We start from the raw sequence: 24,244 nt of genomic DNA, 5'->3' as shown, positions 1-24,244 counted from the left end.
GATTCTTAACCCACTGAGCAAGGCCAGGGATCGTACCCACACCCTCAAGGATACTAGTTGGGTTCTTAACCCACTGAGCTACAAGAGGAACTCCCTGAATTCCCTTTCATATAGTTTCAGCATCTACACACATAGAAAAGTCCTCCAAAGTGCTCATATCCTTTGAAAATATTGCTATAGAAATAAAGGTCCTTGAGAGAGTGTTTTAAAACACATAGCAACTGGAAGGCTATACTTCGAGAGATAGTTAAACAAATCATTGAGAGACAGGGGCTGTTAAGTGTCAAGGCTCTAAAGTCAAACTTCTGGTTTCAATTCTAGCTCAATCATTTACTAAATATGATTTTTTTTTTTTTTTTTTTTTTTTTTTGCTTTTTTCAGGACGCACCCACAGCATATGGATAGGGGTCGAATCAGAGCTGCAGTTGCCAGCCTATACCACAGCCACAGCTACGCCAGATCCAAGCCACATCTGCGACCTACACCACAGCTCACGGCAATGCCAGATCCTTAACTCACCGAGTGAGGGCAGGGATTGTACCAGCATCCTTATGGATACAGTCAGGTTTGCAACCTGCTGAGCCACAATGGGAACTCCCTACTAAATATGAAAATTGGAGCAAAGCTTCTCTGTGCCTCAGTTTTCTCACTTTTCAAATGAAAATAATAATATCTACCTCATAGGACTCTTGTGATTAAATATGACAATGAATATAAAAAATTTAGCTAACATAGGTAACAACTCAATAAATATCAGCTCTCAAATTTATCATTCTCCTCTTAATAGTTTCTACTGTTATAGATTCAAATTATTACTTTTTCCCATTCCTACTACTATTTATATTTCCTTCTATGACTGATTACTTATTCTTTAAAATTATCACAATGAAAATTAACTGTAAGGGTTCCTAACATATATTTCATTGATATGGTTTTTAATCAAAAGTATAATTTTTGCTTTATATATAACAAAGCTCTCTAACTTGTAGTTATACTTTTTTTTTTAACTTGATGGATCAATCCTTTTAAGATAACTGAATTTGAATTTGTAAGAACGCAGGGCAATTCTTACTAACATTTTTTTATTTCAAAACTAAATTGAACACAAAATTAATGTTAAATTTCATAAACCTATGAAAAGTCCAACAAAGAATATGACAAGAACATATTACCATAAATATTACCATAAACATAAATCACAATCACTTGCAATCTCTTGAACTTTCTGTTGAACAGACCACAATCCTTTTTTTTGCTTTTTAAGGCTGTACCTGTGGCATATGGAAGTCTCCAGGCTAGGTGTCAAATAGGAGCTACAGCTGCTGGCCACAGCCACAGCCACAGCCACAGTAATGCCAGATCCTTAACCTACTGAGCAAGGCCAGGGATTGAACCCACATCCTCATGAATACTAGTCAGGTTTGTAACCCACTGAGCCACAATGAGAACTCTTAGTTGATGACATTCTTGATTATTCTGTCATTGGGTTAGGTTCACAAGATCAACTGTTTGGGGTCAAATATCCGATGCCCTTTCATAGTTGAAATGCTTCCACTAAAGATGCATAATACAATGGTAACAATACCTCCCTCTAGGAAAGGACAAGGCAGAAAGGTGAGAAAGAGACATTCTTTGCACTTAAAACTTTTGTCATTATTTGGGTTCCTTCCCTTGCACATGCATTAACTTTTCAAGAACATAAAATATTTTTTAAAGAAAGAAATTCCGTTTACTAATAATTTACAGAACAATTTTTAAAATCTCTCATAATTCACCACATCAGTAGCTTACCAAATTGAAGATGCCAGCAATATATTTGTGTTGTTTGCAAGAAACCTCAGTGGAGGCTCTGCAAGCAGTATACAAGATAAAATTCCTCCCCCAAAGCAGTGGAGCATAGCAGTAAACCAGCTGGAGAGAGGATTCTTCCATGCCATTGCTGCTGCTCCTGAAATGATAAAGCAAAACAGTGGTCTGATATACTGTATATTAAACAAGTCCTGAGGTACCAGTGGCACTAAAGAAATACACATCTTAATTTCTTAATTTTCTATAAATTATTATTACTCATAAGTGATGATCATGACCATAAATCATATCTTTTGTTCTTTAAATCAAAACTGGAAACACTGTGTTAAGACATGAGTGATTTGGGGCACCTTTAAAATACTGTGTTCAGGATATTATTGTCAGTTTCCTAATAGCACATTATTATAAAAAATTTCCCCAGCTACCATCTCCTTTCATTCTCAACCTTACTATAAGTAGGTCAGTTGATACATCAAAGTGATATATTAAGAAAAATTTAATTGAGAACTATGTCTAGATACTCATGTTGCAACAGAAGAAAGGGTGGGGGAAAAAATGTAATTGTAATGTATACATGTAAGGATAAACTGACCCCCTTGCTGTACAGTGGGAAAAAAAAAAATTTATAATCTAAAGTACTATAGAAAATAAAGCCTGAAATAACTAAATTTTCAATATGACAGGCTTGAAACAGAATAACAAAATAAACCCAGAGGCAAAGGAGATGATGAAGAATAGGTATTTACATCATCTCAAATACTTCCTAATTATTTACTAATTAGGGAGGGGAATAATAAGTTTAGAAGGGATAATCCTTGTATACATCACTGTAAACAGGTGACTCCTGATATTATGTACTAAAAACACATCAGGGAGTTCCCATCGTGGCGCAGTGGTTAAGGAATCCGACTAGGAACCATGAGGTTGCGGGTTCGGTCCCTGCCCTTGCTCAGTGGGTTAACGATCCGGCGTTGCCGTGAGCTGTGGTGTAGGTTGCAGACGCGGCTCGGATCCTGCGTTGCTGTGGCTCTGGCATAGGCCGGTGGCTACATCTCCAATTCAACCCCTAGCCTGGGAACCTCCATATGCTGCAGGAGCGGCCCAAGAAATAGCAAAAAAAAAGACAAAAAAAAAAAAAAAAAAAAAAAAAAAAAACAAAACACATCATCACTTCTGCAGTATTTCTACTGAAAAGGTATAACTGAACTAATATAACCAGACACGCAAATTGAGGGCTATTCTGAAAAAATAAACAACAAAAACAAAAAACCCACCTAGCCTATATTTTAACAATGTCAAGGTCAAGAAGCACAAAAAAAGCTGATGAAATGTTCCAGAATAGGCTCTTGGTCCCTGAGATCTGGAGTTCCCTGGTGCTCTTGGTCCCTGAGACCTTGAGTCCTGCGCTCTTGGTCCCTGAGACCTTGAGTCCCCCAGCTCCCACCTTTACTTAAGATAAATGTCTCTGTGTCTTGTTTTATGTTAACTATTTTTCCTTAAGTTCCACAGCACCCGTTCTTCAGCCCCATCCTGCTGAGCTGGCCCCGGCAGATGATACACAAATGGCCAATGCACATATAAAGATATTCAACATCCCTAATAATCAGGGAAATACAAGTCAAAATTATAATAAGATATCATCTCACATTCACTAGGTTGGGCACTATTAAAAAACATGGCAGAAAAAAAAAAAAAAAAGAAATGTTCCAGAATAATAACAAGTAAAGCCATTTTGAAAAACAATTTGGCAGTTATCAATTAAAAATTTTAATTTAAAATTGACTCAAGTACCCAAGGAGTTTTCATACAAGAGTATTAAAGCAGTGCTGTTTATAAAGCTGTGAAAAAAATGAAAACAACCTAAATAATCATCATCTGAGGAGCAGTTAAACAAACCATGATCACTTGTGCTATGGAATATTATACAAGACCAATTCAAGAGTGTGATACATCAATATCAGGATGGGAAGATCCACAAGACCTGTTGTTGAGTAAAAACAAAAAAAACAAGCACAATCATGTTGAAAAACAATACTACAGCATGTAATCATTTATGGGCAAAAATCCAAACACTATTCATTTATACAGGTACATACATATACATGGAATGCACAAAAATAGTTTGTTCTGCAATATATCAAAATGTTAACTGTTACCTCCTGAGAGAAGCTTAGGATTAAGGCAGATGGTCAAAGCGGTCTTAAGTTTATTTAATTACATTGATTACATTATTTAATTATATAATTATTTTAAATAAAATGTTTATCATTATAATTAAACAAAAGTTTAGCAAATTATGCCACAATTAATCTGAGGAATATAATGCATCTATTTTTTAAAAAATGTAGCAGCTTTTGGAGTTCCCATCATGGCTCAGCGGAAACGAATCCGACTAGGAACCATGAGGTTTCAGGTTCAATCCCTGGCCTCACTCAGTGGGATAAAGATCCAGCGTTGCCATGGGCTGTGGTGTAGGTCGCAGACGCAGTTCAGATTTGGTGTTGCTGTGTCTCTGGCATAGGCAGGCTGCTGTAGCTCTGATTAGGCCCCTAGCCTGGGACCCCCATATGCCACAGGTACAGCCCTAAAAAAGGACAAAAGACAAAAAAAAAAAAAGTAGCAGCTTTACATACACTGACATGACAAAAAGAAAACTGTTTGTATATGCATAATATGTACAGTAAGAAAACATTTACGGGGTAAGACCAAAAACTATAATTTCTATAGGTACATACACATGCAGTTCATACATAAAATAAGGTCTGCAAGAAAATGCAACCAAACTGCTAACTGTTGTTACCTCCTAGGGAAAGGCCTGTTTATGCAAAAACAACAAAATCAGCTATGCAAATATGTGTGTGAGTTCAGCAGAATAACATCACCATACTTATGCTAACATGGGAATTCATCTGTATGTGCTTAGGGGAAAAAAAAGAGGAAGCAAAAAATTTAAATATTGCAACCCACCATTCAACACAATAAAATATGAACAGCAGTAAACATGAGTTGGCAGATGTGAATTTTCAGTGGTTTATGCATCCTGTCAAATGAAGTGATGCCAAGGTTTAATGTTAGGCATCTGGTGATAACTTGAGAAATGGTGACCAGTATCACTATGGGAGAAAAACTAGTTTTGAAAAACTTATTGAAAAAAATAATATGTCAACCTCCAGTGCAGCAAGTTCCCCTAAACTTAAGAATTTTTTAAGTGGTACTTTGACGGTACACGGTCATGCTATCTTTATGTAGAGCCAAACCCCTACATAAGATGTGATATTACGATGACTCTCTCTATACATATATATTGTTATCCATCTAAATACATATACAGGCATTGTTCAATATTGCCCTGTACAGTGATGACTGCTTATAACATTGGCCAGTCAGCATAATAAATGAATATGATCTTTTCTTTTGGTCAATGGATACAAGCTGCCATACTGAGCCATTCTCATATTGAAAGATAATATGGAGTCCTTATGAGGACATACTCTGGAGCTTTATTGCCCAGGTGTAAATTCTGGCTCCAGCACTTACTTTTTGTGTGAATTTAACAAGCTGTTTGTTCTCCTATATCCCCACCCCCAAAAATATGTGTGTGTGTGTACACATATGTATATACTTACATACACACACATACACATGTGGGGAGGAGGAAGAGAAAAGAAAAGGGAAAAAATAATGTACTTCACAGGATTGTTGTAAGGGTTGACTATGAGTGAGAACATTTAAAGCACTTAGAATAGGGGCCTGCCAAATAGTGAGCAATAAGTACTAGCTATCACTATTATTACAGAAGTAAACAGAAATAAAAACGAAACTACCTTTTTCTCTCTACCTCTACCCTTCAATCATGATCATTTCCTGTGAAATGAAAAATTCCAGACTTTTTAACATGCACGTCCCTTCTCCCCCAACCACTCGTGTGTGTGTCTGTGTCTGTCTCCTTCTCTCTCTCTCTCTTTCTCTCTCACTCAAGCATACCCTGGTTAGCTATGCAGACACATTCTGGAAATGGGAGTCCTAACTGAAAGAGAGCTATAATGGGGCCATCATAGCAGTTATTCTGATGACACATTTCAAAGTAATTGATTACTTATGATAAATATACATTTACTAGCTCATGTCTCTATCTTCTGCAGCCCTCAGTATTGGAAGAGTCAGGATTACTATCAGCCGTCTGACACAACAATTTGGGGTGGCCAAATCTAAATACAACCAGTTTTCCCTTAACCATTAAAACAATCCACATCAAATTTACTAAATGTGGTTCTTTCACATAAATGATTCACTCATTTAATACAACTAAGATTTATGTATGATTAAGATTGTCAAAACTTTCCCTCAATTTTCACATTATTTTATCCTTTCCTCTTAAAAGACATATATTCTAGATTTTGTTCACAAGTGTTAGCTCCATTATAAGACTGTACCATTTGAGACAAAATGACTTTAACTTCAGTACAAAGTAAGTGCTCTATAAATGTTTATTATACAACAGAAAAGTATATATGAAATATTTCAAAAGTGTAAATATGACAATTTTACTATAATTTATTTCCCTTAGTTTTATCATAAGTCATAGAGGTAGCTGTGATCATGTACCAGTTTTGTGACACTTTGTAGGACCTCTCCCAGCTTAAATTTCAACTTTCATAAAATGAGAATAATACATAACTTATAAGAATTTAAAATGACAGAATATACATAAAAACACATGTTTACCACCTAGTACACATCAGACATTCTGTTGATTTATCTGCTGAATGAAATGATCACTGACAAGACGGAAAATGCAATCCTTGGGCTGCTTCTGACTCAATTCTTTGAGCCAAAGATAGAATTCTTTTGAGTTCTTTCTGCAAGGCTGGAATGAGAATGACACATTATGGTACTAAACAGTACCATAACTCCAACAGTCTTAAATCAATGGATGTAAGATTTTATCAGACCAAAAAAAGAAAGGAAAAGAACAGTGTTGAAGGAAGGGTCTCTCTCACATCAGTCTTTCTTGCCTAAGTTTCAAAATTATGTCAGCCAGAAACATTTTTTCTAACTCAAATAGGTCTTTCTATAAAGTGCTCTTCATGAACTATGATAACGCATTTTACAGTATGAGGCAATCTTATGACAAAGTTCTTTGGGTATTACGTTGCTTTGTATACATTACACTGGTACCAGAATTAGTTTAATGTGAAGTTATTTATTTTAGTTCTACAATGTGTCCCCATTTTTAAGAACTAGCTGCACTGTAGCTATCTTCAAAACAGTTAACATTCAACTTGCTGGTGGCTGATATGACTGCCAGAAAAAAAGCAGGGGAATGTTCTAGCCTTCTTAAAGCCTCATCTCTACATGTTCAATATCTTTAAATGGGATATCAGTAAAAATTTGCCCTGGTCTTTCCCATTTATAGATTTCTCTCTTTAAAAAGAAAAATAACAACATAACCTATCTAATATGCCTCAAGTATGTATTTTCATCAAAACTGAAATAATCATGTATAAAAGGATCAATACAACAGGAGGATATTATTCTCAGCAACATATATGCACCTAATACAGGAGCACCCAAATACATAAAACAAATACTTACAAGCAGAAAGGGAAAACCTGCTGAATACACTAAGAGTAGGAGATCTTAACACCCCACTCACATCAACAGACAGATCTTCTAGACAGAAAATCAATAAGACAACAGAGATCCTAAGTGATACAACAGAACAGTTAGAAATAATTGATATTTTCAGGACATTACATTTTAAAAAACAGAATACACATTCTTTTCAAGTACACATGAAATATTCTCTAGGATTAACCACATACATGGGTATAAAATGAAGTTCAACAAATTTAAGAGTACAGAAATTATTTCAACACTGTAAACCAAGTATGATGGAAAAAAATAAAAATCATTTTAAAAAAAGAAATTATTTCAAGCACTTTTTCTGACCACAACAACAGGAAACTAGGAAGCAACCACAGAAAGAGAAACAAGAAAAAAAAACAATTACATGGAGACTAAATAAACAACATGCTACTAAAAAACCAAAGGGTCAATGACAAAAAATTAAAGAGGAAATGAAAAAATACCTTGAAAGAAATGACAATGAGAAAACAACCATAGAGGGAGTTCCCACCATGGCGCAATGGTTAATGAATCCTACTAGGAACCATGAGGTTGCAGGTTTGATCCCTGGCCTTGCTCAGTGGGTTAAGGGTCCGGTGTTGCCATGAGCTGTGGTGTAGATTGCAGACAAGGCTTGGAAACCCCATTGCTGTGGCTCTGGCGTAGGCCAGCGGCTACAGCTCCGATTCAACCCCTAGCCTGGGAACCTCCATATGCCATAGGTGCAGCCCTAAAAAGACAAAAGACAAAACAAACAAACAAACAAAAAACCATAGAAATCCACAGAGTGCAGCAAAAGCACTTATTTGAGGCAAGTTCACAGCAATACAGGCCTTCCTCAAAAAAAAAAAAAAAAAAAAAAGAAAAATCTCAAATGAACCATCTAAACTACCACCCAAACAAATTAGAAAAAGAACAAAAAAAACCCTAAAATCAGCAGAAGGAAGAAAATAATAAAGATTAGAGAGGAAATAAATAAAGTAGAAATTTAAAAAAATAGAAAAAAATCAATAAAACCAAGAGCTGATGCTTTGAAAGCGTAAATACAACTGACAAACATCTGGCTAGGCTCGCCAAGAAAAGAACCCAAATAAACAAATGAAAAAGGAGAAATAATAACTGATACCACAGAAATATAAAAAAAACTAAGAAAATATTATGAACAATTACATGTCAAAAAATTCAACAACCTCAAAGAAATGGACATATTTCTAGAAACACATAGCCCACCAAAAATAAATTAAGAAGAAATAGATAATTTGAACAGACCAATCACTAGAAGTGAAACAGAATCTGTAAGTTAAAAATTTCCTACAAACAAAAGTCCAGGACTAGATGGCTTCCCAGATGAATTCTTCCAAACATGAAAGAACTTATACTGATCCTTCTTAAATCTTCCAAAAGACTAAGAGAAGGGAATACTCCCAATGACATTCTACGAAGCCACCTAATGTCAAAACCAGACAAAGATACCACAAAAAAAAAAAAAAAAAATTACAGACCAGTATCTCTGATGCAAAATATCATCAAACTGAATCAAACAATACATAAAAAAGATCACATACCACAACAAAGTTGGATTCATCCCAAGTTCACAAGGATGGTTCAATGTATGCAAATCAATGTAATACACTACATCAACAAAAGACAAAAACCACATAATCATCAGAAAATGCATCTGATAAAATTCAACAGTCACTCATAATAAAAACTCTTACCAAAGTGGGTATTGAGGGAATATATCACAACAGAATAAAAGCTATTTATGATAAATCCCCAGCCAACAATCGACAATGAAAAGCTGAAAATACTCAGCAACAAAAAGCTGACAGCCTTCCCACTAAAATCTGGAACAAGATAAGGATGCCCACACTCATTCAATATAGTATCAAAAGTCCTAGCCACAGCAATCAGACAAGAAAAAGAAATAAAATGTACCCAAATTGGAAAGGAAAAGGTAATACTGTTATAATATGCAGATGACACAATACTATATATAGAAAATTCTGAAGACTCCACACAAAGAGTACTAGAACTGATAAATTAAGCAAGATAGCAAGATACAGGATTAATATACAGAAACCAGCTGGATTTCTTTTTTTTTTTTTTTTTTTTTTTTTTTTTGTCTTTTTGCTATTTCTTGGGCCGCTCCTGCAGCATATGGAGGTTCCCAGGTTAGGGGTCGAATCGGAACCATAGCCACCGGCCTATGCGAGAGCCACAGCAATGTGGGATCCGAGCCGCGTCTGCGACCTACACCACAGCTCACGGCAATGCCGGATCATTAACCCACTGAACAAGGGCAGGGATCGAACCCGCAACCTCAGTGTTCCTAGTCGGATTCGTTAACCACTGCACCACGACAGGAACCTAAGAAACCAGCTGGATTTCTTTACACTAACAATGAACTATCAGAAAGGGAATGTAAAAAAAAAAAAAAAAATTTAGGAATAAATGTGACCAAGGAAGTGAAAGAATTATATGCCCTTAGAACTATATAAAACATTAATAAAGGAAATCAAAGATAATTCAAATAAACGGGAAGATATCCCAAGCTCTTGGACTGGAAAAAATAATACTGTTAAAATGGTCATACTACCCAAAACAATCTACAGATTTAATGCAATCCCTACAAAATTACCTATGACATTTTTCACAAAACACAAATAATCCTAATTTTTATATGGAACCATAAAAGATCCATAATTGCCAAAGTAATCCTGAGGAAAAAGAATAAAGCAAGAGGCATAAGCCTCCCAGACTTCAGACAATATTACAAAGCTACAGTAATCAAAACGGTGTGGTGGGGAGCTCCTGTTGTGGTGCAGCAGGTGAAGGACTCAAAGTTGTTTCTGTGAGGATGTGGCTTCCATCCCTGGCCTCACTCTGTGGGTTAAGGATCCAACATTGCTGCATGCTACAGCATAGGTTGCAGATGCAGCTCAAGATCTGGTGCTGAGGCACAGGACTGCAGCTATAACTCAAATGCGTGCCGTGGTCCAGGAATTTCCATAAGCCAAAGGTACAGCCACAAAAAGACAAAGAAAATAGTGCGGTATTGGCAAAAAAACAGACATATGGATCAATGGAACGGAATAGAGAGCCCAGAAATAAACTCACACACATACAGTCAATGACTCTTCAACAAAGGTGACAAGAATATGCAATGTGAAAAAAACAGTCTCTTCAGCTAGTGGTGTTGGGAAAGTGGGACAGTCACATGTAAATCAATGAAGTTAGAACACACCCTCACACCATACACAAAAATAAAGTCGAAATGCTTTAAAGACTTAAACATAAGACAGGACCCCATAAAACTCCTAGAAGAAAGCACAGGCAAAACATTCTGTGAAATAAACCATTCAAATTTTTTCTTAGCTCAGTCTCCCAAAGCAATAGAAATAAAAGTGAAAATAAACAAATGGGACCTAATTGAACTTACAAGATTTTGCACAGCAAAAGAAACCATAAATAGAACAAAAAGACAACCTACAGAATGGGAGAAAATATATGCAAATGATGTGACCAACAAGAGCTTAATCTCCAAAATATACAAACAGTTCATACAACTCAACAACAAAAAAAATAAACTTTATTCCTGGATTTAACTACTAAAAGCAAAAAGAAACTAACTGGTGATATGGAAATGACAGAAATCAAGGGAGAAAATAACCATGTCAATGGCAACTTATTGAGAAATTGCTAAATACTGAGAAACTAGGAAAATTAAATCTTCAAAGAGAGAGCACAGAATTGAGAATTTTGAAATTAGCCTAAGAACTAGCTCCATAACTACTAAACTATGTGACATAAATAGGATTATTTTATTCCTGTAAGACAACTCCTCATCTGTAAAATGAGCTCAATAATACCTACATAAACAGATATGTGAGGATTAGAATTATGATACTGAAATATTTTGCATTTATCTGAAATGAATGCATATTACTAGTGTGTGAGATAGTGCAACCTTATGTGACACTATAAGGGAAGAGGAAGAGGTGGAGGATGAGGAGAGGGAGGTGGAGGAGAATATGACAAAAATAACAGCATAGTCAAGTTTCTATAGGGCTGTAACATCTTGGAATCCTCAATATCTAATATAATGATGGATAGCTTCTATGTATATTTGCTTAATTCAACTACATATGATTTGCGACAAGTGAGCAAAATATAAATGTTAATGGACTAAAAGCCCCAACCAAAAGACATAGACTGGCTGAATGGATACAAAAACAAGATCCATATACATGCTTTCTTCAAGAGACCCACTTCACTTCTATGGACACACACAAATTCAAAGTGAGAGGATGGAAGAAAATATTCCATGCCAACGGGAATCAAAAGAAAGACAGAGTAGCAATACTCATAACAGACAAAATAGACTTTAAAATGAAGACTATTGTAAGGGACAAGGAAGGTCACTACATAATGACCAAAGGATCAATCCAAGAAGAAGCTAGAACAATTGTAAATATCTACGCACCCAACATAGGTTCACTGCAATAGATAAGGCAACTGCTAACAACCTTAAAAGGACAAATCAACAATAACACAATTATAGTGGGGGACTTTAACATCCCACTTACAGCAATGGACAGATCAGCCAGACAGAAAATCAATAAGGAAACACAGGCCCTGAATGGAGCATTAGACCAGATGGACTTCATACATATTTATAGGACATCCCATCCAAAAGCAACAGAATACACATTCTTCTCAAGTGCACATGGAACATTCTCTAAGATTGAGCACATCCTGCGCTACAAATCCAACCTTGGTAACTTTCAGAAAACTGAAATCATACCAAACTTCTTTTCCGGCCACAATGTGATATGATTGGAAATCAACAACAAGAAAAAAACTGCAAAAAAACGCAAACACGTGGAAACTAAACAACATGCTACTAAACAAATAACCCATGGATCACTGAAGAAATCAAAGAAGAAATTAAAAACTACCTAGAGGCAAATGACAACAAAGATACAACACTCCAAAACCTATGGGATGCAGCAAAAGCCGTTCTAAGAGGAAAGTTTATACCAATACAAACCCCCCTCAGGAAACAAGAAAAACCTCTACTAAACAAGCTAACTTTACATCTAAAGCAGCTCGAGAGAGAAGATCAGACAAGACCTAAAGTTAGTAGAAGGAAAGAAATAAAGATCAGAGCTGAAATCAATGAAATAGAAACAAAGAAAACCACTGAAAAGATCTATGAAACAGAAAGCTGGTTCTTGGAAAAGATCAACAAAATTGATAAACCCTTAGCCAGACTTATCAAGAAAAAAAGAGAGAAGACTCAAATCAATAAAATTAGAAATGAAAAAGGAGAAGTAACAATGGACATCACAGAAATACAAAAGATCGTAAGAGACTACTATAGGCAATTACATGCCAATAAAATGGAAAACCTAGAAGAAATGGACAAATTCTTAGAAAGGCACAATCTTCCAAGACTAAACCAAGATATCTTGAAATAGAAAAGATGAATGGACCGATCACAAGTACTGAAATTGAAACTGTGATTAAAAAACTTCCAACAAACAAAAGTCCAGGACCAGATGGCTTCACAGGTGAATTCTATCCAACATTTAGAGAAGGGCTAATACCTATCCTTCTGAAACCATTTCCAAAAATGGCAGAGGAAGGGATACTTCCAAACTCATTCTATGAGACCATCATCACCCTGATACCAAAACCAAACAAAGACACCACAGAAAAAGAAAAAACTGCAGGCCGATCTCACTGATGAACATCGATGCAAAAATCCTCAACAAAATACTAGCAAACCGCATCCAACAATACATTAAAAGGATTGTACATCATGATCAAGTGGGATTTATCCCAGGGATGCAAGGGTTCTTCAATATCCGCAAATCCATCAGTGTGATACACCACATTAATAAACTGAAGAATAAAAACCATATGATCCTCTCGATGGATGCAGAAAAAGCCTTTGACAAAATCCAACACCCATTCCCGATAAAAACCCTTCAGAAAGTGGGCATAACAGGAACCTACCTCAACATGATAAAGGCCATATATGACAAACCACAGCAAACATCATTCTCAATGGTGAAAAGCTGAAAGAATTCCCACTGAGATTAGGAACAAGACAAGGATGTCCGCTCTTGCCACTACTCTTCAACATACTTCTGGAAGTCCTAGCCACAGCAATCAGAGAAGTAAAAGAAATAAAAGGAATCCAAATTGGAAAGGAAGAAGGAAAATTATCACTATCTGAAGATGACATGATACTACACCTAGAGAATCCTAAAGATGCTACCAGAAAACTGTTAGAGCTCATCCATGAATTCAGCAAAGTCGCAGGATACAAAATCAATACACAGAAATCGACGGCATTTCTATACACCAACAATGAAAGATCAGAAAGAGAACTCTAAGAACTCTAAGCAATCCCATTTACCATCACATCCACAAGAAAAAAATACCTAGAAGTAAACCTACCTAAAGAGACAAAAGACTGTACTGTGAAAACTATAAAACACTGATGAAAGAAATCAAAGATGACACAAACAGATGGAAAGACATACGATGCTCGTGGATTGGAAGAGTCAATATTATCAAAATGACTCTACTACCTAAGGCAATCTACAGATTCAATGCAATCCCTATCAAATTACCAAGGACATTTTTCACAGAACTCAAAATATTCTAAAGTGTGTTTGGAAGCACAAAAGACCCAGAATAGCCAAAGACATCCTGAAAAAGAAAAATGGAGCTGGAGGAATCTGGCTCCTGGACTTCGGACTATACTACAAAGCAACAGTCATCAAAACCATATGGTACTGGCACAAAGACAGAAATAGAGATCAGTGGAACAGGATAGAAAGCCCAGAATTCAACCCAAGCACCTACAGCAAACTCATCTATGACAAAGGAGGCAAGAATATACAACGGAGAAAGGACAGCTTGTTCAATAAGTGGTGTTGGGAAAACTGGACAGCCACATGGAAAAGAATGAAATGAGAACACTCCCTGACACCAGACACAAAAATAAACTCCAAGTGTATTAAAGACCTAGATATAAGACCAGACACTATCAAACTCTTAGAGGAAAACAAAGGCCAAACACTCTCCGACATAAACCACAGCAACACCTCTCAGATCCACCTCTTAGAGTAATGACAGTAAAAACAAAAATAAACAAATGGGACCTCATCAAACTTCAAAGTTCCTGCCCAGCAAAGGAAACCCTAAACAAAACAAAAAGACAATCCATAGAATGGGAGAAAATCTTTGCAAGTGAATCCACTGACAAGGGATTGATCTCGAAAATTTATAAACAATTTCTGCAGCTCCATGCCAAAAAAAACCAAACAACCCCATCAAAAAATGGACAGAAGATCTAAACAGACAGTTCTCAAAAAAAGACATATGGATGGCCAAAAAACACATGAAAAGATGTTCAACATCACTCATTATTAGAGAAACGCAAATCAAAACCACTATGTGGTACTACCTTACACCAGCCAGAATGGCCATCATCCAAAAGTCTACAAACGATAAGTGCTGGAGAGGGTGTGGAGAAAAAGGAACCCTAGTACACTGTTGGTGAGATTGTAAATTGGTGCAACCACTGTGGAAAGCAGTATGGAGATTCCTCAGAAAACTAAAAATAAAACTACCATTTGACCCAGCAATCCCACTCCTGGGCATCTATCCAGAGAAAACCAGAACTCACAAAAACACATGTACTCCAATGTTCATTCAGCACTCTTTTCAATAGCCAAGACATGGAAACAACCTAAATGCCCACTGACAGAAGAAGATGTGGTACATACACACAATGAAATATTACTCAGCCATTAAAATGAATGAAACACCGGCATTTTTAGCAACATGGATGGACCTAGAAATTATCATGCTAAGTGAAGTCAGCCACACAATGAGACACAAACATCAAATGCTTTCACTGACATGTGGAATCTGACAAAAGGACAGAATAAACTTCTTTGCAGAACAGATACTGACTCAGATTTTGAAAAACTTATAGTTTCCAAAGGAGACCGTTCGGGGGTGGGGGATGCACTGGCATTGTAGGATGGAAATCCTATAAAATTGGATTGTGATGATCATTTTACAACTATAAATGTAATAAATTCATTGAGAAAAAAAGTGAGCAAAATAGTGATCAGAGAATTAAGAGTAAAATAATAGATGTTCTGCATAAAAATCAAGTAGAGATCATTGTAGATTAAATTTTCAAGAAGTCTTATAGAAAAAAGCAATCAGTTATCAATGTAGGACTGAAAAAAGCGTTTATTTTAATAAAGATTTAAATAAGAAAAAAACAGGGAAAACATCAAAAATGTAAGGTAAGAGAGATTAAAATTGATGATGTAAAGTTTCAGCTTAGTTTTTAATTAACAGCTCCCAAAGCAGCATTTTCCAACTTCCTAATAAAGTGCCCAAGAAAACAGAAAAAATAAACAACAACAAAGGCCTACGCTAGTAGCCAAAACTAAAAATTTTAGACAATTATTACATACCAAAGTTCAGGAGGAACTAAAGTTAGGTATGAGGCAAATGGAAGTAAACTAAGAAATAAAAAACAATCCAACATATTAAATACCCTGGTATCTTTACTTATGAAGCACAAGTCACATGGAAAAGGAAAGCTCTGGGGCAGATGAAAAGGAGGAAACAATCACCTTTTCTTGGATTTGAAGGACTACAATCTAAGTCGAACAAAAAAGGGATGTTATCAACATCACAGATAAAGTTAATCCCCGTTACCCTCTTGCCCCCAAAAGCATCTTTTAAGATCTAGGCAGAGACAACAAATCATAAGCTATAAATTATAGAAAGTGGGGAGTGAGGTACTGGCAGTGGTACAGTACATTCCAAAAGTCAAGAGTCTCAAGGAGTAAGATGCTTGAAGAGAAAAAGGATAAGAAGAACCTTGGTAGCAGTACACATATGAATTGCAGTTTTACTGTACTAGAGATCTGAGTTCTGGACAATAAGTCACTGGGGAATAGAAAAAAGTTTCCAATTAAGTAAAATTTTACATAAAGTATTGGCAAATCAAAATCCCTAATGAATTAAAATCATACATCAAACAAGTAGAGGTTATTCCAAAAATGCAGAGATAACTCATTTTTTAAAATGTATTACCTTTTACATAGGACAAACAATATAATCAACTCAAGAGATTTATGAAAGTGGAAATACAAATGGCCAAGAAACTTAAGAAATACATATTCATTAGTAATTGACAGATGCGAATGAAAACTAGAGTTTTTGATCATCGGAATGACAAGATATTTAGGAATGATAACAGGCAATCCTGTGGAACGAAACTGTCTAACATAATTCTGGTAAAAGCTTAAGTAGGTACACTCTTGTGTGAATTCCGTAATTTTCACCAGTTTGCAAATACTGGTACTAGAATATATATTTTTTACACCATGTGTAATACTGTATTAGCATTCAACTAGTCCAGTGGTTCTCAAGGTCTTTGGTCTCAGGACTCCTCCACACCACCCCCCCAAATTAGGGGGCAGATGAACAACTGCCATGGGTTTGGAGAGGGCTGACTACAAAAGGGTAGGAGGGAGCTAGGACTGGTGATGAAACTGTCTTATATCTTGATTATGGTGACAGTTACATGACTATATATGTTTGCCCCAAATCACAGAACTTTATATTTAAAAGGGTGAATATAATGTACGTAAACTAAAACTCTGAAAAGCCTGACTCAAAAAAAAAAAAATTCTTGAAGACCCCCAAAAGATTTTTGTGGGTTGTCAATATTTAGCACTTAAGAAAGTATAAATGAGGAGTTCCCACTGTGATGGAACAGGATCGCTTGCGTCTACCCAACACAGTGGGTTAAAAGATCCCTCACTTGCCTCAGGTGCAGCATAGGTCCCAATTGCCACTCGGATCTGATCCCTGGCCTGGGAACTCCAAATGCCATGGGGCAGTCAAAAAAAAAAAAAAAATTATAAATGAGAAAATTTTTAAAAGTTCTTTACATATTCATTTTTTAAATAATAAATGTGCTAAATGTTAACAAATAATATATTTTTTATGAAAATTAAATATTTTCCAAAGCAAAAAAATTTAGTGAGAACACACACTTTTTAAAACAAATCTCTTTAATGTATAACTTCACATAGAAAACAGGTGGCTTCTCTTACCTGCTTCTGCATTCAATCCCTCACAGTATGGCAGGTCATGTGGCCTCTAGAAACACCTCCCCACTCCCCCGTACACTTGCGAGAAAAGGAGTGTGAAAAAGACATCTGCATATTATTATAAAAACAATTTTGACCTGAAGTGTCAGGAATCACAGGGGTTCCTGGACCACACTTTGAGAACCTCCAGTTTAATCTATACCAGAAAATACCAAATATCGAACATGGCATAATATTAAAATATACTTATTTTCAAATCAGGGAAGCAGTCTCATATGCAGATTATCTGTTCTGCCTTAATACACTAAAATTCCCCTTATTCAGATCAAAACTTCTACGAAACAATGATTTATTTATCTTTTTGCCCACACCCCTAACATATGAAAGCACCAGGCCAGGGATCAGAATCCAGGCTTCAGCAAGGAACTGAGCAGCCGAAGCGACAACAGCCAGATCCTTAATCCACTGCACCACAGTGGGAACTCCCAAACTATGATTTAGACTCAGCTACAAATTTCAGTTTAAATGAAAGGGGTTTTTTTTAAGTGCATAAGAACAGCATCATCCTGAAGCCCTCACTCATTGACTGTAGGACAAGGCAGATTAAAGGCAGCATGAACGTGGAGAAAATAAGGCAAAGAAAATGCCTTATCTCAAATGAGAGACCATAAGACGAAAAGGAGGCAGAATAACTCCTGAAGCAATACAGGAGCAAACATGCTGAATGTAAAATACAAGAAAACAAACATGGCTCCTTGGAGACATACTTAAAAGAACTGAAAACTCCGTATTACGACCACAACCCCACTCTACAGATAGTGAAACATCAAATGGATCTTCTTGTCAATGTCGCGGAAAATGGGAACCCACTCCCTTCTCAGCAATCACCGCGTCCAACAAGCTACGCAAGGTGGCAGATATCCGCGTTAACGGGAACGTAAGGGTGCCTACTTGAGGCTTCTTATTTAACTGCTCACTCAACTTTCACAGCCTGAGAGCTGTCCAGAAGTATTCATTACCCCATACGACTAAGTCAGACGTGCCGTCTCCAGGAGCCCGGTTCCCAGGTCATTTTAAAATACTTTCCAAGGAAGTGGCGGCAGAGCCAGGGGACGGCGCAACCCCTGGGCTGACGCGGGCAGTCCCCGGGCTCCGAAAAGCCGCAGCGGCCGGCGGGTCACCTGTCCCGGAGTCCTGCCCGCCGCGGTGGGGCGGCCCCGCACTCCCCCAGCGCGGGTGTCGCGGACCCCAGCGCGCCTCCTTGAACGAGTACTGGGGTCGCCTCCCTTCGCGGCCTCAGTTCCCACATCTGTACTCGAGAGGTAGGACGGGCCGGCTCTTGGGTTCCTGCAGCTCGACTGCAAGACGTCGGGTGGAAGGCACCTCAGCCGCTCACCCCTCTCAGGCCGTCCCCTCCGTGAAGCGTGGTTAAGGGGCTGGTCCTCGGCGCCCCGTACTCACCAGGCTGATGCTTCAGCGCCATCACCGACACGAGGTAGTGAGCGATGTCAAAAAAGGGGAACATAGAAGTACGAGAAAAGGCAAGGGTCAGCTCATCCCACGGAGAGTCCATCGTGACAACCGACGGCGGCAGCCAAAGCGGCCGCGGCGACGGGTTCCCGGCGGTCCCGACGAGGAGTGGGGGAGGGGATAGCCGCGGCCGCGCGCTCTTCGGCACCGCCTCTAGGAGCCCTGCGCGTGCGCCCTGGCATCCAGCGCCGGCGCGCGGAGGGGCGGGGCCGCCGCGTGTCCCAGGAGCCGTGGGGCGCGCAGGCCTTTGGTGGGTTGATGGGTTTGTGGGCGCACTGAGCGGCTTCACAGGTGCTACAGCAGGGCTGAGCTTGTTCTTCTAAGAGTATAGCATCTTCTCAGTCCTAGGTGCTGTGCCAGTCGAGGGAGGCTGGGCAGATGAATACAACATAAATAATGAATAAAAAATGCATTTAGTGTATTTATTATTTTTGAAACTAATCATAAAGAACTATTTTAAATTTTTCTCAATAATTTATAATATACTAAGTGTTGATACATGAAACCCAGATAAAATTTTGAGGACTCTTTGGGGTCCTCAATTTTTTTAAGTCAACTTTTTTAAATGTTTTAATTTACACACATTTTATTCACCATTTTTTAGTGTAAAGTTCTATGATTTGGATAAACACATACAGTGTGTAAGAGGAGATGCCCAGAGTCAGATTTATTTCTGTAAATTGATGTCATTCACCTAACATTTCTTGACAATCTGTAGTGTGCAAGTCACACTGTGACTTATTGGAGATACAAAAAAGGAATATAATATCTGCCCTCAAGGAATATGTTTTCCCAGACTTCCACTGTGGCTCACATAACTACTTGGCCAGTTGTCTCTGCAGTGGCTCTGTTTGGACCCCTGGTCCGGGAACTTCTTTATGTCACAAGCATGTCCACGTGTTTAAAAAATAAATAAAGTGGAGTTCCCGTCGTGGCACAGAGGAAATTAATCCGACTAGAAACCATGAGGTTGTGGATTCGATTCCCTGGCCTTGCTCAGTGGGTTAAGGATCCAGCCATTGCCATGAGCTGCAGTGTAGGTTGCAGATGCGGCTCGGATCTGGCATTGCTGTGACTCTGGCGTAGGTCAGCAGCTGTAGCTCCAATTAGACCGCTAGCCTGGGAACCTCCATATGCTGCGGGTGTGGCCCTAAAAAAAGACAAAAAAAAAAAAAAATAGTGTTTTCCCAAAGAAGATCGCAAAGTAAGACGTAGAGGTTCCATACATAGTAGGGCAGTTCCAAGGAGAGGAAGACTATTTTGGGGAAGTGGTAGCCTCTAAAATCTAAGGGAGGAGTTCCCACCCGTGGCAGTGGGTTAAGAACCTGACCCCAGCGCCTCTGGTCCATGTGGGTTCTATCCTGGCCTGGGAACTTTCATATGCTACAGATTCAGCCTTTAAAAAAAAAAAAAGAAAAGAAGAGAAACAGCTAAGTGAAAGATGGAAGTATTCTGGCTAGACTACAAAGTGAGAAATTAGCTTAAAAAACAAGTCCTTGAACAGCTGCATGCAAAGCAATGAAACTAGAACACACCCTCACACCATGCACAAAAATAAACTCAACATGGCTGAAAGACTTAAATATATGAGAAGACACCATCAAACTCCTAGAAGAAAACATAGGCAAAACATTCTCTGACATCAATATCATGAATATTTTCTCAGGTCAGTCTCCCAAAGCAATAGAAATTACAGCAAAAATAAACCCATGGGACCTCATCAAACTGAAAAGCTTTTGCACAGCAAAGGAAACCAAAAAGAAAACAAAAAGACAACTTTCAGAATGGGAGAAAACAGTTTCAAATGATGCAACTGACAAGGGCTTAATCTCTAGACGATATAAACAATTTATACAACCCAACAGCAAAAAAACCAATCAATCAATGGAAAAATGGGCAAAAGACCTAAATAGACATTTCTCCAAGGAAGATATACAGATGGCCAACAAACACATGAAAAAATGCTCATCGCTGATTATAAGAGAAATGCAAATCAAAACTACCATGAGATATCACCTCACACCAGTCAGAATGGCCATCATTAATAAATCCACAAATAGCAAGTGCTGGAGGGGCTGTGGAGAAAAGGGAACCCTCCTCCACTGCTGGTGGGAATGTAAGCTGGTACAGCCACTATGGAGAACAGTTTGGAGATACCTTAGAAATCTATACATAGAACTTCCATATGACCCTGCAACCCCACTCTTGGGCATATATCCAGACAAAACTCTACTTAAAAGAGACACATGCACTCGCATGTTCATTGCAGCACTATTCACAATAGTCAGGACATGGAAACAACCCAAATGTCCATCGACAGATGATTGGATTCGGAAGATGTGGTCTATATACACAATGGAATACTACTCAGCCATAAAAAAGAATGACATAATGCCATTTGCAGCAACATGGATAGAACTAGAGAATCTCATCCTGAGTAAAATGAGCCAGAAGGACAAAGACAAATACCATATGATATCACTTATAACTGGAATCTAATATCCAGCACAAATGAACATCTCCACAGAAAAGAAAATCATGGACTTGAAGATGAGACTTGTGGCTGCCTGATGGGAGGGGGAGGGAGTGGGAGGGATCGGGAGCTTGGGCTTATCAGACACAACTTAGAATAGATTTACAAGGAGATCCTGCTGGATAGCATTGAGAACTTTGTCTAGATACTCATGTTGCAACAGAAGAAAGGGTGGGGGAAAAACTGTAATTGTAATGTATACATGTAAGGATAACCTAACCCCCTTGCTGTACAGTGGGAAAATAAAAAAAATTATAAAAAAAATAAATAAATAAAGTAAAATGCTCTTGCTTTAGAAAACAAAAACAAAAACAAAAAAACAAGTCCTTGAATGGCAGACTGGGATGATTTGGTCCCAGAGTCTAAGCTCCTGATCACTGCATTTTAGGCTTGGACAAATCAGCCAGAACCCAGTCTCTTAACCATTAAGCTAAACTGGGCTTTTCCTGGGGGTGGGTTGGCGGGGGGGAGGGGGGGTTGTTTGCAGTCAAGCTACAAGATTAGAAATAGACTGGTGAGAAGAGACTGAAGACAGGTGAAAATGGAGAGTATTTACTGATCTGAGCTGAAAATAGTAGGGGCTGAGGACAATAGGAGCAGGAAAACGGATGGGGAAAGATGCAGTAGAACCAGAATAGAATGGACGTCAACTCAACCTGTGAAAGAAGGATGTGAGGAATGGGTGAGTAGGAGGATTATGGTTGCATTCAGAAAAATAGGAAACAAGAATAAGGAGCAGATTTGGATAGGAAAAAATTAGTTTAGTTTGGCTTATTTTTTACTTGATATGTCAAGAGATGGTGCTGACATGAGGAAATTAGAAATAGTTAACGGGCTGCTGGATAGGTAAGAGCATCATTGCAGTAGGAAGTGCAAAGGTAGAGTTCCACTGATTTTTTTTCTTTTTTTTTGACACACCTGCAGCATGTGAAAGTTCCTGGGCCCAAGCTCCAACACACACCACAGCAGTGATCTGGGCTGCTACAGTGACAACATAGGATACCCAACCCACTGCACCACAAGGGAACTCCTTTTTTTTTTTTAATTTTTTTTTTGGGGGGGAAGGGAGAAAGGCTTTTTAGACCTTGAGCAAAACTAAAGAAAATAAGCAACTCCTGTGATGATTTATACTTTGATGTTTCAGTTTGTTCTTTCCACACTTTTTTACATTTATCTTTAGAATTATAGTATTGTGAATTTAGGGGCAGAACTTGGATCTTATTTCCTAATGGGTTTTACACTTTTAATGTCTTAAATTCTGCAAAATATGTGTTTTTGTCCTTGAACTTACCAAAAAAAAATACTAAAACATCTCTAAATCATATATCTATGCCAATATCATTCTGGCATATAATTAAATTCATTATTAATACCAATAAGGCAACAGTGAAAAGCATCAGAGACTTTTTCCAAAGGCAAATCAAATATTTTCTTATCCTAAACAAATCCCAACAGAAAAGAATCATCTCAAACTCTCCAGTAATCTGAAATTTGTTTCATTTCAAAACTGTAAATTAAGCTGGATCCCCATCTCCCTAGGGCCTAAATAAATTTTTAATCTAAAAGAAATGATCTCATAATCTCACAAAAAGACATGTTCTATCTAAATTTTAACTGTGCTCATTCTATTTGCTTCTGGTCAGTGCTCTGGTTATGTAGTGTAATGAAATGGGCCAGACAGAAGGAAATGGACAATGAAAGGAGGAAAGGCTTTGTCTGTTTTTTGTTTTTTGTTTGTTTTGTTTTCAGGGCCACAACCTCGGCATACGGAGGTTCCCAGGCTAGGGGTCTAATCGGAGCTGTAGCTGCCGGCCTACGCCAGAGCCACAGCAACATAGGATTCGAGCTGTGTCTGCGACCCACACCACAGCTCACAGCAATGCCAGATCCTTAACCCACTGAGCAAGGCCAGGAATTGAACCCACAACTTCATGGTTCCTAGTTGGATTCACTTCTGCTGCACCATGACAGGAACTCCAGAGGAAAGGCTTTGAATTGATAACAGGGAAAGGCAAGATTGGGGGAAATTATGTGTGAAAATTAAAACTTTCCCTGACTTTTGGAAGTGGTTTACAAAGTTACATACTTACTGCAGATAAAAAGAATCAAAAGTATAAAGTATTGCTTATCCATTAGAAAGCAAAACTGGTCTAAATGCATGCACATGTGGAAAAGAGTTTTGACTAAACATATCTGAAGCATTTTGAGTTCAAAAACATGTGAAACTAATTCTTATAAACCAGGGTTTTTGACAGCAATACTACTGACATTTTGAACTCAACAGTTATTTGTTGTTTTATAGGATGTTTAACAGCATTCCTAGCCCCTGCCCACTAGTAGCACGCACGTGCGCGCGCGCACACACACACACACACACACACACACACACACACACACACACCATTTGTGATAACCAGAAATGTCTCCAGACTTTGCCAAATGTCCCTGGGGCAGGGAAGCCAAAGATGAACAAAGGTTGAAAGACTTTGCACCTTTCTCCCACTGCAAGGCTTAGGGCCAAGCAGACCTAAGTTGATAGAATGGGAGAAGCTCTGAATTAGATGCAACACTGACA

General features: G+C 38.0%; 1 protein-coding gene across 2 annotated transcripts in view; it reads right to left on the bottom strand.

Moving 5' to 3' along the window:
* Positions 1–24,244, bottom strand: part of TMEM38B (transmembrane protein 38B) — a 774,558-nt gene that overhangs the window by 34,583 nt on the left and 715,731 nt on the right. The window contains 2 exon segments of one of the 2 annotated variants that reach the window (NM_001190164.1): positions 1,792–1,948; positions 19,068–19,228. In NM_001190164.1, the coding sequence (NP_001177093.1) occupies positions 1,792–1,948; positions 19,068–19,179 (269 nt within the window). In that variant the 5' untranslated portion in view covers positions 19,180–19,228. 2 annotated transcript variants of the gene reach the window in all.

Source organism: Sus scrofa, chromosome 1 (assembly GCF_054392235.1).
Source record: "Sus scrofa isolate SSC_HxYL_T2T_F1_AM1 chromosome 1, Sscrofa_HxYL_maternal_Yorkshire_Landrace_v2.0, whole genome shotgun sequence".
In the NCBI taxonomy this organism is placed as follows: domain Eukaryota; kingdom Metazoa; phylum Chordata; class Mammalia; order Artiodactyla; family Suidae; genus Sus; species Sus scrofa.
The sequence above is the reverse complement of the archived record's forward strand: the minus strand, read 5'-3'. Positions and strand labels throughout refer to the sequence as shown.